The following is a 17,466-nucleotide window of genomic DNA, read 5'->3' on the forward strand; positions in this document are numbered from 1 at the left end:
TTTTTTTTTTTTTTTTTTTAATTTGGTGTCGGGGATCGAACTCTGGACCTTGCGTTTGCAAGGGAGATGGTGGTCAGACTCAGCTAAATCCCCGGCCCTTTAATTTCTTTTTTTGTTTTTATCTTTTGGTTCCAGGGATTGAACTTGGATCCTTGCGTCTGCAAGGCAGGCTGCAGAACCACTGAGGCAGATCCCGGCTTTTTTGTTTTTAAATAAAAACTTGGTTTGAGGACTGAATACTTATCATAAAAACAGGATAAAGGAGTTCTATTTACTCCTTAACAGTAAACCTGGTACTGTGACTTTTTAAAAACACACACACATATGACTTTAAAGCATTGATTGGAATTTCGCGCTTTCAGTAGGTTTGGTAGACTCTCTAGGTGGGAGTGTAAGTGGGGAGTCCAGCAGCACTGGCATCACATTTGGACAGTGGCTAGATGCCCCCTACCAACATTTTTTTTTTTTTTTTTTTTTTTTTTTTTGCAGTACAGGGGATTCAACTGCAGGCGTTTTGCGGATGTGCCAGATCCCCGCAGCCCCCGCCTCCTTTAGAGTAAAAAGATTTACTGGGGAATGGAATAGCTCCTAAAACAGGAGGGGTCGCGGGTGGGTTGCCCTGGATGCTCCCTTCTTTCGTGCAGCCTGCGCTCCCCGGCGCGTGCAGGGAGTGGAGGGGCGAGTGTATCTGTGTGCAAATGTACCGGAATGATGAAGTTGGCTGCTGAAACTCTGCCCTCTTTCCTGCCCTTGCCAACGTGTTCTTGCGAGGAAGGAAGAAAGGCAAGGCGGAATAGGGAACGCAGCTCCGCGGCAGGTAGGTATATTGCGAAGGGGTGGACGATCAAGGCAGCGCTCCGGCTGCAGTGAGGAAAGTCGCTCGCTTGTTGCTCCAGCCAGGCAGTGGCTTCTCCGGCCGAACCCCAACGCCCTAGGCACCATCTGTCACAAAGCCAGGGCTGAAAAAGGGAAATGCCTCCGGAAATATGTCAGGGCTTCCTCGTCTATCGCCGCTTCGGGAGCATAATAAAACAGCGAATCACGGGCAAATATTTTCTGTAAAGATGGAACAGTCTGGCCCAGGAAGCGTTTGCGTTTTAATCGAGAATAGGGAGGACGACTTTGTCCCTCTCAACCTGTTTAGGCAACAGCCTATCTCTACCTTAAGGAAAAAAGACACACACAGCTTCATAGTCCCACATTTTGCGATTGAGTTGACTTGCTCCTCAGCGTAGTTTCCGCTTCTGGTCACGTGGCTCGGGTAACGGGCCACACCTTCCCATGGAGCCCCCATCCCAGTCCGGGGACCGACACGTCACTCCTCGGTTCTCAATCAAGCTTCTCCAAGCATGTTCTTTCGGAGCGCTTCACTCTCACGCGCAGGCCTATGACAACTCGGTGGAATCTTATAGTCCCGCCCCCAGAGTGCTAAGTGATAGCTCTATTGACCAGTTGAGAAGGGAAAACGAGGTTTACTCCCTGCCTCCGAATCTGATTGACAGAACCTAGCCCTATCGCTTGCCCGAAGTAGCATATTGGCTGGAAGCCAGCCAATGGGGAGAAGTTCGGGGGGGCGGAGCTGGTTTTTGTCAGGGTTGGGTGCGCCGCTGAGCGGCTGGCATTAAGAGCGGAACGGATTCCTGAGGAAAGCTCCCCAGGTGAGGAGGTCGTAGGCTGTAGTTGAGAATTAGCTGCAAGAAGTATCTGGAGTGGTGACGGACCCTAGCGAAGTGCAGGAAGCAGGACTGTAGAAGATGGCGGGGAGCAGAGCTTAGGGCCTTTAGAGGAGGGGGCGTGAGGTACGGTGTGGGGACCTCGTGGAATGGAAGGAGGTGCGGTCTGGGGAGCAGGATAAGGAAGGGTCGTGGGGATCAGGACAGCTTGAGAAAGACTAGATCCAGGAACTAGAGTGTCGAAGGGTTGGCACAGAGGATGCCCAGGTGGTGGGGGTCCTGCGGTGGGTGGGGTCAGAGGTGGTCACTTCCACGGGGGTGGGAAGGAGAGGCAGGTGGGACCTTTGGCAGGACAGAGGCAAAGGTCGGAGAGGAGGGCAAGGAACAGGAAAATGGGGCTAGGGAGGCTGCAGTCTTGGAATGAAGAGCTAGGATGGGACAGGCTGTCTAATCTTGCCAGACACAGCTGAGGAGAGATTCTGTTTTAAGAAAAGTTTGTTTGCCCTTATTTGCTGTGCTGGTGTTGCAAAAATGACTAGAAAGCACACGATGAAAACTCCCTTACTGTCTGGACTTAAATTATCAGCTTCTTTACTCAATTTTCAGGTTCTGGCACTCGCATTCCCTCGGTTTACTCTTCCAGCTGTGTAGATCATCAATTCACTGGTGTTCAGTTTATTTCTATTTCAGCCTTTTCTGAAAGCAGGCACAAACTTGAGAGATAGGGCTGGATTGTTGGCTTCTTGGAGTTAGGTTTTTGATTGGGTGATAAGGTTTTCCTTTGGGATTATAATTAAACACACATGTAATGCTCCTCCCCTGGGACAGTTAATTATAGAAAAGATGTTTGACTTCTCCGTGTTGGTGCTAGGAATGTATGATTCTTCATGCCATCTACTGAGACTGGTGTAATCTTTTCTTTTTCTCAGTTAACAGTGGGAAAAAGATCAGGAGCAATGCCAATTCCTTTTTTTCCTGCATAGTTTTGAACAATTTTACATATCCTTTGTTGTTATAGTCTTTATCCCTTAGGCCTGGATTAGCTTATAGTTTAAGATGGTAGTGTTGTACAGAAATAGATAACCTGCTATGGTAAATTAGTACTATGTAATTCTTTTTTTTTTCTTTTTTAGTACTATATAATTCTTGCCAGGCAAGTGGTTACCATTCTGAACTCTTTCATTCTAATTATTTGTTTTTCATTTGTTTTGTTTTTTTGTAGTTCAGGCTGACCTTAAACTCACTGTGTAACCCAGGCTTACCTCAAACGCAGGGCAATGCTCTTGCCTCAGCCTCCCCAGTACTGGGATTACGTGCACCAGCATGCCCAGCTCTTTCTAAACTTGTGACAGACTGCTTTCTTCAACATTTTAATGTAGTCCATCCCTTCCATCTTTTTCTCCTTCATTAGGAAAAATTTCTTTTCCCTTCATATTATTATCTGGTACCATAAACTCTGTGTCATGGAATCAGCCAGCCACTTAGATCAGTTTCAGTTACAGAGATGCCATGAAACAGATGATTTGAAGTGAAAATAGAGTTGAACAATGATTACAGTGTGACAAATGGGATACAGTGGTCTGTTCATGTGTACTCTCTTGAGTGCATGACTGCATCTACATTAGTTATCAAGTCTTGCCAAGTCACTAAATTACTTGGGCTAGGCTTGATCATCCTGCCTCAGCCTCCCAGAGCGCTGGGATTACAGGTGCACACCACCATGCCTGATCAATCAAACTTCTGCGATCCCATTGAGATTTGGAACAATATGGAGCTTATAGTCAGTTAGCTGAGGCTTAAATGGAGGGCTGGAAATTGTGCTCATTTAGTCATGACTTCCATTTACCTTTTTCTGCTTTTACTTCGGTACCAATTTTTTTGTCTACTTTTTCCTTCTCATACATTCTTACCTTTTCTAGAGTGCTGTGTTTCTCTATATCATTATTTCCATCGTTTGTATTTTTGTACCTTTTCCCTCAACCCATTTCCCCCCTTACTTATGTTTCTGCTTTGCTCCCATTGTGCTTTTGTACTTGTTGGTTATGAAGGAGTGGGAAACAGAATGATGGGTGGTGTATGTCGATCATTTCTTTTTAGTCTTGACACATGGACCTACTTGTGTCTGCTTCCTTGCCAGTATGTCATACTTCAGGCAAGGCTTGGGAATGGGTGTTAGCCCTGACCCTTTCTGGTGCTTTTGCTAGCTAATATGTCCGTCATGGTTCTCTCCTACCATAAAATAGAAATGTTAATCTATTAAATAAATGGAAGGTGTTCAATATTGTAAGATCTTGACTTTTCCATTTTAGCTGTTTGTGTGTCATCTGTTGCCACCTGTTAAATGTCAAGATGACTAAGCTTGGATTTTTGCGGTTGTCCTATGAGAAGCAGGACACACTTCTGAAGCTTCTCATTCTGTCGATGGCTGCTGTGTTATGTGAGTGTGCATATGGGCCTTTATTTTTTGGGGGATGGAAAGAAAAAAGTCAAGAAAAATAGAAAATAACGTTCTTAAAATGCCTTGTTCTTTTAGCAGATTTTTGTTTTTGTTGTTATTGTTTTGCTTTTGTTTTTTGAGACAAGGTCTTGCTTTGTACTTTAAGCTGGCCTTGAACTCACTTTATAGCTCATGCTGGCCTCAAACTCTGGTGATCCTCCTGCCTCAGCCTCCCTAGTAGTAGGATAATAGGTGTGAGCTAGTACACCTGGTTTAGCAGATTATTATTTATTCTTTAAGCTCTTTATTCATTGAGATAATTTTTTGATGACATAATAAAAGGAACATAAGGAATATGAAAGGAGTAGTGGATATCTGGAAAGCATGTTGTAATTCTGTTTTCTCAGAGGGCTGAGACATACTGGAGACCATTGGATACTGACTTTCGTGAAAGAGTTTTTTAGGTGCCTACTTTAGTGATCTTTTTTTTTTTTTTTTTTTTTTTTTTTTTTGGGGAAGGGGTTTTGTTTTTTTTTTTTTTTTTTTTTTTTTTTTCTTTTTGAGGCAGAGTCTTGCTGTGTAATTCAGGTTGGCTTTGAACTCACTATATAGCCTAGGCTGGCCTTGAACTGGCAGCAGTCCTCCTGCCTCAGCCTTCCAAGTGCTGTGATCACAGGCATGCACCATCACACCCTGCTTATTGAAAGTCTTTTGAGAACTCAATTCTGATTTTAGATTTTCTGACTCTTCGTGAGACCTAAGTTTAGTTTTGCGTGGCATATCTCATCTTTCGCTCCAAGGTTAAGGTTAGTGCTACTGTGTGCATTTGTCTAGACCATGTAAAAGATGACCATGTTAGTATCGATAGGCGAATATAATGTTACAGGCTTTATATAATATATTAAGCAGTTAGATGTGTCTAACCAAAGTGGAAAATGTAGATGCCATTGCTTGACTAATTTTGTTTCTTCTATGTGAGGAGAGATGGATAAAGATTTTATTCAGGGATTATTTTGTATTTCCAGTGAGCCTTGTGCCACATAATTTATTTTATCTTTAAGGCTACTATTTATCTACTATTGCTTTGTTATTGCACATTACCATAAAAATATTCATTCTCTGATTTTCATAGCTTTCTCCACTCGTCTCTTTGCTGTCCTGAGATTTGAAAGTGTTATCCATGAGTTTGATCCGTGAGTACCTTTGCTTGGTCTGGTGTCATTTGGGATGCCTTCAGATTCATGGGTTTCAGATTAAATTCCATTCAGCTCTCAGTGATGAGGGTGTGTTTTCAGTGCCGGTAAGGAAAGAGTTCTTCAAGTTTTCCACAGGACATAATTGTATTTTTGAAACATTTCCATTGCAGCTGTCCAGGTGAGTCTTACAATCAAAAAATGTGAGCAGCGTTACTGGTATGTCTAAGATCTGCCTAGGCCAAAATAGGTTTGGTCAAGTGTTAGTGACACAGATTGAGGGCCTGGTGTATATCCAAGGCTCAAAGAAAATTACAAATCATGAACTGTTTTTGTTGCTGTTTTCTGTTTTGCCATTTATAGAATAGAAATTGGGCTTATTCTAAAGCATTAAATACGCTAAAGCTTTGAATTTGATTAGGGATTGTGTTTATTAGATTAAAAATGGATTTTGTTTATTAGATATGGGTGAAAACCCTCAGTTTTCCTTTTTTACTTTATATGTGTGTATGTTTTTTGAGACTTGGTCTTACTATGTAGTTGAGACCGACCTTGAATGTACTATGTAGTCCAGACCGGTCTCAAACTCACAGCATCCTCCTGCCTCAGCCTCCCCAATGCTGGGATTACAGGCATGTGCCACCACACCTGGCTGTGTGTATGTTTTTTTAAACTGAGGAATAAACTCAGGGCCATGGTACTAAGCTACATCCCCAGCCCCAAATTTATTTTGAAACAGCGTCTTGCTAAGTTGTCCAGGTTAGGCTCAAATTTGTGATCCTCCTGTTTTAGTCTCCTGGAGTACTGGGATTGCAGGCATGTACCACCATACCTGGCTCTCAGTAGCTTTAATAACTAACATTTACTAAACATTCATTTATTTCAAGAAGTATTTTACAGGGCCTGGGATTTAGCGCAGTGGTGCCATTGCCTGGCTTGCAAGCGCAAGGTCCTGAGTTTGATCCCTCATACTAAAAAAAAAAAAAGTATTTTATAGATGATTGTTAAATTCTTACAACAACCCTATGAGATGTAGCTAATATTACCCCTTTTACATATGAGGAGACTGGCTGGGAGAGGTTGTCCAAGGTTGTACATTGAGTAAATAGAAGAGTCAAGATTTGAATGTAGTTTTGTCTCACTCTGGAGACTGCAGACACTGTGTTATACTGCTTAAAATTAGGACTTACCAAAAGCCAGAATCATAGGTTGTTAGAGTATCATTTATACTTTAAAAAAATCGCATATTCACTTGTGGAGCATTGAGTCAAAAGTTTAACGTCTGTACCTGTTTGCAGATTAATCATTTTGTTTTGTGTAAATAGCTGAAAGAATTTGGAGGCATCACAGATATTCTTTCTGGGGCCTCCAAAAATCAATGTATATTTTTCTCTTAATTGAGGAAACTCATATCCTTTATTTTTCTTGATAAGATTATTAGAACTTCTATCTCACACCCTCTAGATTGAGCAAATATTAAGGTAAGCAGGTCAGGGAAAACAAAGATATCTGTTCTGTAGTCACAGAACTGGAAGGAATCATAAAGATTATGTGACCCTCCCTTTTACTGAGGAGGAGATAGGTCCAGAGTATGTCTCCATTCCAAACCTGTCCCATTAACCTACATGTCCTCTGTCTCACTCTGCCTCCTACTGGGAGGTAAAGCACACCATTCTGGTACGTGTCAACTGCCTGCTCCCTTGTACCTTCTGTCTCTAACAGTAACCAAAATAACATTTATCAGTGATGAGGCTGTCTGTTGCTTCTGCTTAGTTCAGGTGCCAAAACTTGACTGACCAAAGAGAAAATAGGCTTAGGGAGGTGGGCAGGAAGGATATTTTTTTGTTGTTTGTTTTGTTTTTTTGGGACAAGATCTCACTCTGTAATTTAAGTTGACCTTAAACTCACATGTACCCCAGGCTGGCCTTGAGTTCCATAGCAATCCTCCTACCTCAGCCTCCCAAGTGCTGGGATTGTAGGTGTTTACCACCGAGCCCAGTTTTGGCAGGGAGGATATTTAGTCATGATTATCTGAAGTAATTAAACTCTTTCTAGTTTGAGACACACATTCATTCATTCATTTATTTATGGTACTGGAAATCAAACTCAGGGCTCTGCTTGCCAAGCAATCTTGGTGCCAGTGAGCTACATCCCCTGCCATTTGTTGATTTATTTAGGCCTTTATTTATTTATTTTTCTTATTTCTTTTTAAATGGGAAATTTGTAAGGGCTTGCCTAGCTTAGACCTAAAGAACCGTCTTTCCAGGTGTACCACAAAGCATTTCACATCAGGTATTTTTTATGTAATAAAATAATATATTTTTATGCTACAGTATAGGTGGTATTCAGTAGTATTTGAAATGACCAGAGTAGAACTTATTACAAGTTTAAACCCATTAAATAGTTTGTGTAATGGTGTGGATTGACATGTTTCTACCCTACCTATGGTGCTATACCAACATCTTTTTCTTTCTTTTTTTTTTTTTTCCAGCTTTAATTGAGTTTATTGGTACATTTTAGGGATACAGTACAGTTGCATTCATTGTTGGGATCTTGTACCTCTACATGACAAGTCTTGATTCTCATTTATTCCCCCTACCCCTGCTCTCCCTTCACCCCCTCCTCCCCCCCATCTACAAACACTTTATTTTCATCTTTTCATTATCTCACATTTTTTTCTTTACCCTTATTACCCTTCCCCTACCCATCCCACCTTCCCTACACCTTTAGCTCCTTTCTTCCCATTTCTAAATGTCAGTAATCTTATTAGGATCTTATGTATTATTGCAGATTATTCACACCAGGGAAACTATTCGGTATTTACACATGTGTGACTTATTTATTTCACTTAGGAGTATATCTTCAATATGTATCCATTTTCCTATGAATGAATCTATTTTCTCGTTCTTTATGGCTGAGTAATATTCCATTTTATAGAAAAACCACATCTTCTCTATCCAGCCAACATCTTTAAAGATGTTCATTACTTGGAGTTACCCATGTATTGGTGTGTGGTTCAGAACTCTTTTTTGTGTGTCCCTTGTCATTTGAAATGGGCAATTTACTGGTGCCCACCTCTCAGTGGCCTTGTCTCGTGGGCACATAAATTCTCTTGATAGGTCTTGTCACCTGCCACATGCCAGCCTGGTGTATTATCCTGCTTGATGACACTGGGCTCCAAGTTCATTTCCTTAAAAGAGAAGCAATATCTTAGTTGAGACATGGATGGAGTACAAATGAAGAGTCATATGGTTTTGTAGGGATTTTTGATACCAAACTGACCTATCCAAATAATAAGTTCCTCTGTGCTATAGCCTGAAGAGCAAAATTCATTTCAAATTATAAAGTATTTGACTGTGAGGAAGAGGAGACACAGACCTTTTATTTTTCCTGCTACAGATACTTTAATTATCGGACTACCCGGTTCTTAGCTGAGGAGGGATTTTATAAATTCCATAACTGGTTTGATGACCGGGCCTGGTACCCTTTGGGACGAATCATTGGAGGAACAATTTACCCAGGTAAGAGGAACAGGATTTAAAAGAAAAAAAAAAAAAAGGTGTAGTATTTGTACATAAGAGAACAATTTCTTTTATTTCTAATAGCTTCATTGCATGATACTTGTAATTTCATCCTGATTATAGATTTCTAAAAGCAGATCTTACATAAGACAATAGAACACATGTGAGAGAATGAAGATGGGTAGCTTTTCATACATTGTAGATTTCCGATTGAATCATAACGAGAGAAATTTAAGAGTCCTATCACAGTTGCTGTGCTGGTGTTCTTGTTGTTTGTTACGATCTCTGTGGTCACTTTACTGATAATTAAATTGGTCCTTTCTCCTATCCCTTAAATTCTTTATGTTACCAGGACAACCTAATGTAGTTTGTTCTTCCTGTTGCAGGCTTAATGATCACCTCTGCTGCAATCTACCATGTTCTTCATTTTTTCCACATCACCATCGACATTCGGAATGTCTGTGTGTTCCTGGCCCCTCTCTTCTCCTCCTTCACCACCATCGTCACGTACCACCTTACCAAAGAGCTCAAGGTGAAGGATTTGGGGCGACAAGAGGCTTGGGAATGAAAGTTGTTGAACCTCTCTGGTAGATGCTGGAGGGTGGGAGACTGAAAACCTGACAGTGGCAGGGAAAGAGAGAGGCTAGGGACAGGGTCTGCTGGGCTGAATTAATTGGGTTTAGTCCAACTCTTCCCTTGAATATGACAAGTGTTTGTTCTTAGGAAAGGATATTTGAAAGTCAAATGTAAATTGCTATATAAAGGGAAGAAATGTGAAATGGAAATGTGAGGTTTAGAGTTTTTTGTCATTTTTGTTTTGTTTTGTTTTTGCTGGGGATCAAACCCTACACATGTTAGGCAAGTGCTGTACTCTGAGATTTGGATTTGGAAACCCTGAAAATGTATAGGAAAGGGAAAAACATCAACAGCAAAACCCCAAAACACATCTATATAAGGTTTTTTAAGGTGTTAATTCCTTCAGAAATAAGCACTTAGCAATTGTTTGTTTGTTTAAGTATCCATTTACAAATTCTTACACCATTTGGCTTTTGTAATTGACTCCATAATGCTGACTGTCCTTTTTTTCCAGGTTTCCCCTTTGCTGACTCTGGTTTCTTGGAATCTGTTCTTAGTCATTGGCTTGGTATTAAGGAGATAGCTGAGAGGTGATAAACTAGTAGGAGGGCTTGGGAAGCCAGAATTTACTTTGGAAAACTTTCCATCCTTCTTGTTGCCCTTGTCCCAGATTTGACTATTACCACGCAACAGACAAGTCCTTTTTCTTTTGGATTGTGGTTTATATTTTGTTTCTCTTTTTCTGTGAGTTCAGAGGTTGCTTGATGAAACCCCAACTTTATTACTTCAGCTCCTGACATCTTCAGGCCAGGTGGATTGCCTTTTTCAATAATAATTTTCTCCCTTTGATTGTCATTGCACGGATTTTAGATGTGTGACTAGCATTCCTATGATGTGTTATCATTGTTAGATGAAAAGGATACATGTAGCCAAAGTACCTATTCTGGAGCAAGCTTTGATGGTTGATAGCACATAGGGTTTGTCTGTCTTCACCATATGCATACTCAGTTATAGGCTTGGTGTCGTCATGGGGAAATGGTTGTGAAGTTTTTAGCTTTTTTGTGCTGTGAACATTTCTATCATTTTTAGCATCTCATACCTAGAAATTACTGGATTCTCTCTGCGTCCATTATAAACAGAATGGACTGATGGCTCCTCCATTCTTTAATAGGTATATTGGTGATAACTGCTTATTGTCTGTCTTTTCTTAATAGGACGCAGGGGCTGGGCTTCTTGCTGCTGCCATGATTGCTGTAGTTCCTGGATATATCTCCCGATCTGTGGCTGGCTCTTATGATAATGAAGGTAAGACTTCTAAAATGCTGGAGGGTTTTGTTTTTTGTGGTACCATGGCTCATGCTCAGGACCTTGCACTTGTGAGGTAGCTGTGGTGTCACTGAGCTAAATCCCTAGCCCTAATGGGGTTTGTTTTCTTCATTCTCTAGTAGAACTTCACAAAGTAAAGTACAGTTTGGATTCATATCCTCTGCTTAGCAATAATAAAAATGGAACCTGATGAGATTAGAAATGGCAGAAAGAGATCTAGTACAAATTCACATTCTCCTGTCATCTCCTCTAGAAAGGTAGCTGGAAACTTTGTTTTATAAGCCTTTGGTTCATTTCTGGGCTCAGTTAAATAAAACAAGAGTTTTGTTGTTGGTTTTTTTTTTGGTTTTTTGAGACAGGGTCTCACTACATAGTTGAGACTGACGTGCAACTCACTATGTAGCCCAGGCTGGTCTCGAACTCACAGTGATCCTCCTGCCTCAGCCTCCTGAGTGCTGGGATTACAGGCATGCGCCACCACGCCCAGCAAACGAGTTTTTTGTAAAATTTTCCTAAATAAGGGGTATAGGTGTCTTTAAAATTGTGATGAGTTTTTTAAAAAACTTATTTTCTCTTTTGTTTGTTTTTTTGTTTTTGGTACCAGGGATCAAACTCGGGTCATTGCGCTTGCAAGGCAGGCTGTGGAACCGCTGAGCTAAATCCTCGGCTCTTTTGTTTGTTTTTTTGAGACAGGGTCTCCCATGCAACTCAGCTCTTGAGAACTCTCTATGTAGCCTGGGATAGCCTGCAATGAGTGATCCTTCTGCCTCTGCATTCCAGTGAATGCTGGGATTATAATTGTGTGCCACCGTGGTTGGCTCTTTATTGACTTATTTTCAATTAAACATGTATTTATTGAATGTATTGGGAAAACATCAGGTTTTCTTAAAGATAGGGCCTCCTACATAGGGTTAAATATTAGAAAGACTGAGAATGGATCAGATTATTTTGGCTCAAATTAAGAAATTGAGGGCCAGGGATTTAGCTCAGTGACACCATGCCTGCCTCACAAATACAAGGTTCTGAGTTCAATCGCTGGTATCAAAACCACAACCAAACCAAAACAAAAAACCCCAGCAACAACAAAATTAAGAAATCGAAAGGATAGATAGTAAATAAGATCATGTTGGCCCATGATCTCTATGTTAAAGAATGTAGAAGCGGACCTGTAAAGATAACTGCAATGATAGGCAGATAGTGCTGTATGCTGTGATAGAAATCTGGACAGAGTACTTTGGGAATGTAGTAGAGGAGATACTAATTTTGATTTGGGAATCAAGGCTTTTTGGAAGTAGTTGAAGTTGAACTGGGCCCTGAAGTTGGATTCCATTGGATAACTATTATGGAGAGCAGCAATCAGCATAACAGCCATCTTGTGTTCACATGCAAAGGCAGGATGGTGCAAGAGAGTATGAGGTATCTTTAGGACCAGCGGGAAGTTAAATTCTTGGAAAGAGCAATAATAATAACGACTGACGTTTACTGTATCCTTACTGTATGCTAGGTTCTGTTCTAAGTGTTTTATGTGAATTGATTATGTTTGTCTTCACAACAATTATATCAAATAGATACTGTTACAGGAAACTGAGGCAAAAGGGCAGTAAAATAATTTGCCTAAAATTACAGTATGAGGTCTGAGATATGAATCCAGATAGTCTGTCAGAGCAATTTTTTAACCATTATGCTAACATGACCTCTTCTTGAATTTTTGGTGTGTTTTTTCCTTCAGGGATTGCCATCTTTTGCATGTTACTCACCTACTACATGTGGATCAAGGCAGTAAAGACTGGTTCCATCTACTGGGCAGCCAAGTGTGCTCTCGCTTATTTCTACATGGTAACTTTTTCCACTTTTTTTTTCCTGTGCTGAGAATGCAACGTATCATGCATTCTGGGCAAGTGTGTTGTCACTGAGCTATGCTACCAGCCCCTTTGCATGTTCTTAATTTCTAAGGTTCTTCAAATACTCTATATTCTATTAATACATGTTGGTTGACCAACCTTCTTTTCTAGTATGTAGCTTTTGAATTTTTCCTTTTCAGATGTATTTTTCTGTTCAGTCTTTTATACATACTTAGACTTTCTTCCATGAACTGATTCTAGTTGCTCACGTGTCTCTAAATTCCCTGTGGGATGGTGCAGTAGTTTGTGTAGATTAACCCTGAGGTTTGATATATCTTGTTATATGATCATGATGTCAGCAGCCATAAAGAGGAGGGGATTAGCTTACAGTAATGGGTTTGAATATGATTTTTTTCTACTTAAAAAAATCAGTTGTTTGTACTGTTTAAGCAACTTAGCATAAATAAAGTTTATAGAAAGAGATGTTCTTTCGAAAGGTACCAAGTGTGGTGGCTCAAGCCGTAATACCAGCACTCTGGAGGGCTGTGGTAGTAGGGTCCCAAGTTTGGTTCAGCCTCAGCAACTTAGCAAGACTCTACATCAGAATTTTGAAAGGGCTAGAGCGGTAACTCAGTGTGAAGGCTCTGATTCAGTCCTCAGTATGGGGGTGGAGTGAGTCACAGGAGATATAGGCAGTGTTGGTGCACCTTTTACAGCTGTCAAGGATAACAAACAGCTGGCGGTGGCACACGTGCCATAGGTTCGCCACCACTGTTCTGAGGTATAGTGGTGGTGCTCAGATCAAGAACTGTTCCTTTCTGTCCTGCTGTAGGTCTCTTCCTGGGGAGGCTATGTGTTCCTGATCAACTTGATCCCTCTCCATGTCCTGGTGCTGATGCTCACAGGCCGTTTCTCCCACCGGATCTATGTGGCCTACTGCACTGTTTACTGCCTGGGCACCATTCTTTCCATGCAGATCTCCTTTGTGGGTTTCCAGGTAAGCACTGACTGAGTAGGGATTTCAGCTTCTTCCACTTTTTCTAAGTGAGTCCAACTAGATTGATTTGTCTTGGGTTCTGTTAAGGGAAGGAAATATTTACAGCTTTGATCTTGGACTGCTTATGTTAATTGAAGCAACAAAATTACTGGTCATTAAGTCTAGGAGTATGTTAATATTTGCTCCATGAATTTTGAATTTAATGACTCTTACTTTGGCTTAGGTTTGTGAGAGAGTGAGGTATGTTTTGGTCGAGCTGAGTTAATGTTACTGATAAAAGTTACAATTTAAAAAAGCCCAGGGCCTGGGATTTAGCTCAGTGGTTCTGCTGCCTGCCTTGGAAGTGCAAGGGGCTGAGTTCCATCCCTGGTACCAAAAAAAAAAAAAAAAAAAAAAAAAACCCATGATTTCTAGTACCTTTTAATGCTAATGACCTCATTTAATAGCAGTGAATCCTGATCTTAATAGGGCCTTTGTGTTAATCCTTCAGGAAGCAGTGTGCAAACTTTTAACTACATTACTAACTGGCAACTCTTACTATTGCTACTCTTACTACTAACAGACAACTCTTAAAGAATAATGTGATACGTCTGATATCATTTAAGATTCTCATGAAAGTGGAATCTTCATTCAGAGGTCAGCAAATACTTCTTTCTTTACTGATTATAATTTGCTAATCACTGTCAAACATAAAGAGATTTAAAGTATATTGTGCTTCTTATGGAAGTTACAGTCTTGAGGGGAAAGATGTACCTGTACTGTCTGTGACTTACAGTAGTATATTGGCTGTAAGGTTTTCTTTTGTCCCTCTTGAGACAGGGTCTCACTGTGTAGTCCAGGCTGGCCTTGAACTTGGTATGTAGCTCAGGCAGTATAATGGTTCTGGAAAATAGTTTCCACACACGTATCATCAGCAGAATCTGGAAACTTGTTTGAAATACAAATTCTATAGCCTATTTCAGACTTCCTGCATTAGTTACTTTCTTGTTGAGGCAAAATATCTAACTCCCTCCCCACAAGTTAAAGGAATAAAGGTTTATTTTAGCTCACAATTTGTAGAGATTTCAGTCCATAGTCAGCTGGCTCTTAATGCAAGGCAGAGAGGTGAGAGCTCATGGTGTGGCAAGCAGGAAGCACTGAGTGCTCAAGGCAGGAGGGAATATATATGTATATATCCAGACTGTATGCACAGTGACCCACCTCCTCCCACCAGGCTTTACCTCCTAGTGTCACACCCAGCTACAGACCTGTCAGACTAATCTGCACTGTGTATATGTATGTATGTATGTGTGTGTGTGTGAGTGTATACATATATGTATGTATGTGTATGTACATACATACTTTTTTTTTTTTGGGTATTGAGAATAGAACTCAGGACCTTATGCTTTTGATGCAGATGTGGTGCCATTGTGCTAAAATCCCTGGCCCTAGTATCACATGCCCATGATCCAGTCACCTGCCAAAAGCCCCATCTATGAGCACATGAGGTTTTGGGGGGCTACCTACATATAAATCATAATAACCCCTGACTCAGAGACCTTGAGTGGGGTTCAGCAACCTGTTTAAACACCCTTACTGGTTATTGGAGAATCACTGGTCTAAGCCAAAGAAAGAGTGATAAGAGCTAGAAGTGCTGTGGAACATAGAAGGGAGTGATTGGTTTGACACATTAGGAGTGTTTGCGTAGTATGAGTAGTGAGAATTTCACTGGGTGACAATTTGGGGGAAATTGCAGTCTGGATTAAGGTAATAGCTGGGCCAAAAGGCAGAGACATAATTATGATGGTGTATAGTATCATTTGGGGGACTTTAAATATGGTCACTGGAAAATATAATAGGTGTGTTCAACCCTTCCCTAGGTTGGCCCCAATTCCCTCAAGAACCTTAGAACTCATTCCCTCAAACTAGAAGAGAATCATGAAGATTGGGGTTGGATTTGACTCATTTACTTTTTCCTCTAATGTGTTACCTATATTACCTACATTAATGCTTTTTCCTATATAGCCTGTCCTTTCTTCAGAGCACATGGCAGCCTTTGGAGTCTTTGGTCTCTGCCAGATTCATGCATTTGTGGATTACCTGCGCAGCAAGTTGAATCCACAGCAGTTTGAAGTTCTGTTCCGGAGTGTCATCTCCCTGGTAGGGTTTGTCCTACTCACTGTTGGAGCGCTCCTCATGCTTACAGGTAGGGAAGAGTCACAGCTTGTAGTATAAAATGCAAATGGGTTTAAACACAGGATAAACTCCAGAAAGACAGGATATTTTGTGACCATAGAGGATTCTTTCTTTCTATTTCTGTTTTTGTTTCAGACATAAAATCTCTTTTTCACATTGTCACTTGTCAGCTCAGTGTTTGGATTCAGCATATCAGAGAATGTTTTGTTAGAGCTATTTCTAATCACATCTGGTAAAAAGACTGTATCTTACATTGCTAATCTTTTTGAGTTTTTTTTTCCTATTAATTGGGTGGCTCTTCTATTCCTTGTTATATTTTATATTATGGCACTTGTCTAATCCTGTGGGAACTAAACCATGGCTCTTTGGTTTGGTGGGCGTGCTATATTTTCCTGCTCCATTTCTCCAATTTTTTTCAGGGGCTGTTTTGCTTTTGCCTACATTTCTGTGTTGGCTAATTCAGAGCAAGATTGGAGGATATAATTTATGTAGTCTCTGGGGTTGACCTTGGTTTGACCACCTCAGGCCTGAATCTCTTCCAGGAAGTTTTTCTGTCTCTGTTCCCTCTGAATTTATGTACAGCTCAGTTTTATTCTACTGGCTATATTGACAAAAGATCTCAAGTTTGAAAGAAAACATGTACTATTGATTATGTTGAAGCAAAAATTTAGTTCTCTTTGAATCTTTTTTTTTTTTTTTGTGGTACCGGAGATCCATCTCAGGACCTTGCACTTGCAAGGCAGGTGGTGGCACCACTGAGCTAAATCCCTGGCCCCATTTTTGAATCTTATTAAAGTCGGATGTTGTAATTAGGGTTTTTGTTTTAAGAGCATATGTGAAATATTTTGTTCCTTTTTGCTGCCAGGAAAAATATCTCCGTGGACAGGGCGTTTCTATTCACTGTTGGATCCTTCTTATGCTAAGAACAACATTCCCATCATTGCTTCTGTGTCTGAGCATCAGCCCACCACCTGGTCCTCCTACTATTTTGATCTGCAGCTCCTCGTCTTCATGTTTCCAGGTCTGTCTGCCTTGTATTCTGAAGTGGGCTTTGTAAGAATTACCCCTTTCATTCCAAATACGTTGACTGCCCTTATCCTTGTTTGGTTTGCCTACTTATGCTGTACAGGACAGAGGATGGCTAAGCACATTAAGCATATATAGAAGTTAGAAGTTGAAGTTACATTTGTGTTGTAATTTAAAATCCAACTTCTAGTTTTATTCTTTTTTTTTTAGCTCTCTTAACATGCTTCACCCCTTTCACCTCATTTTTCCTGTGACAGTATTGAAGTTCCATAATGGAAACTGCTGAGTGAAAGCCTCTTCATTATCTTCTGGCCAGTTCACATGATTTAGAAGTTTCTTGTTTTTGGTACCAGGGATCAAACTTGGGGCCTTGCACTTGTGAAGCAGGCGTGATGCCGCTGAGCTAAATCCCTGGCCTTCACATGATTTAGAATTTACCAGTGTTAGTAGTCTTTTTGTTTTATAAAATAACTTTTACATTCATTTATTTATTTATTTATTTATTTATTTATTTTGGGGTTTTGAGACAGGGTCTTACTACGTAGTTTAAACTGAACTGGAACTCACTGTGTAGCCCAGGTTGGTCTGGAACTCACAGCGATCCTCCAGCCTCAGTCTCCCAAGTGCTGGGATTATAGGCGTGTCTCCACCACACCCAGTTTAAATTTTTTAATTGTAAAAAGTAATTTGTATTTTTTTGG

The 17,466-nt window shown here is 40.6% G+C and overlaps 1 protein-coding gene across 1 annotated transcript in view; it reads left to right on the top strand.

Moving 5' to 3' along the window:
* Window positions 1-1,584: 1,584 nt before the first annotated feature.
* The window catches only part of Stt3a (STT3 oligosaccharyltransferase complex catalytic subunit A), a 26,987-nt gene continuing 11,105 nt past the window's right edge, over window positions 1,585-17,466 (top strand). Inside the window, exons 1-10 of the mRNA XM_010628683.3 lie at window positions 1,585-1,658; window positions 3,983-4,110; window positions 5,243-5,303; window positions 8,703-8,824; window positions 9,211-9,356; window positions 10,615-10,705; window positions 12,456-12,562; window positions 13,400-13,564; window positions 15,569-15,749; window positions 16,605-16,760. Coding sequence (XP_010626985.1) covers window positions 4,023-4,110; window positions 5,243-5,303; window positions 8,703-8,824; window positions 9,211-9,356; window positions 10,615-10,705; window positions 12,456-12,562; window positions 13,400-13,564; window positions 15,569-15,749; window positions 16,605-16,760 — 1,117 coding nt within the window. The 5' untranslated portion in view covers window positions 1,585-1,658; window positions 3,983-4,022. The remainder of the gene's footprint in view (window positions 1,659-3,982; window positions 4,111-5,242; window positions 5,304-8,702; window positions 8,825-9,210; window positions 9,357-10,614; window positions 10,706-12,455; window positions 12,563-13,399; window positions 13,565-15,568; window positions 15,750-16,604; window positions 16,761-17,466) is intronic.

The sequence above is a fragment of the Fukomys damarensis genome, unplaced genomic scaffold (assembly GCF_012274545.1).
Source record: "Fukomys damarensis isolate Sample0158 unplaced genomic scaffold, DMR_v1.0_HiC HiC_scaffold_16, whole genome shotgun sequence".
Taxonomy (NCBI): domain Eukaryota; kingdom Metazoa; phylum Chordata; class Mammalia; order Rodentia; family Bathyergidae; genus Fukomys; species Fukomys damarensis.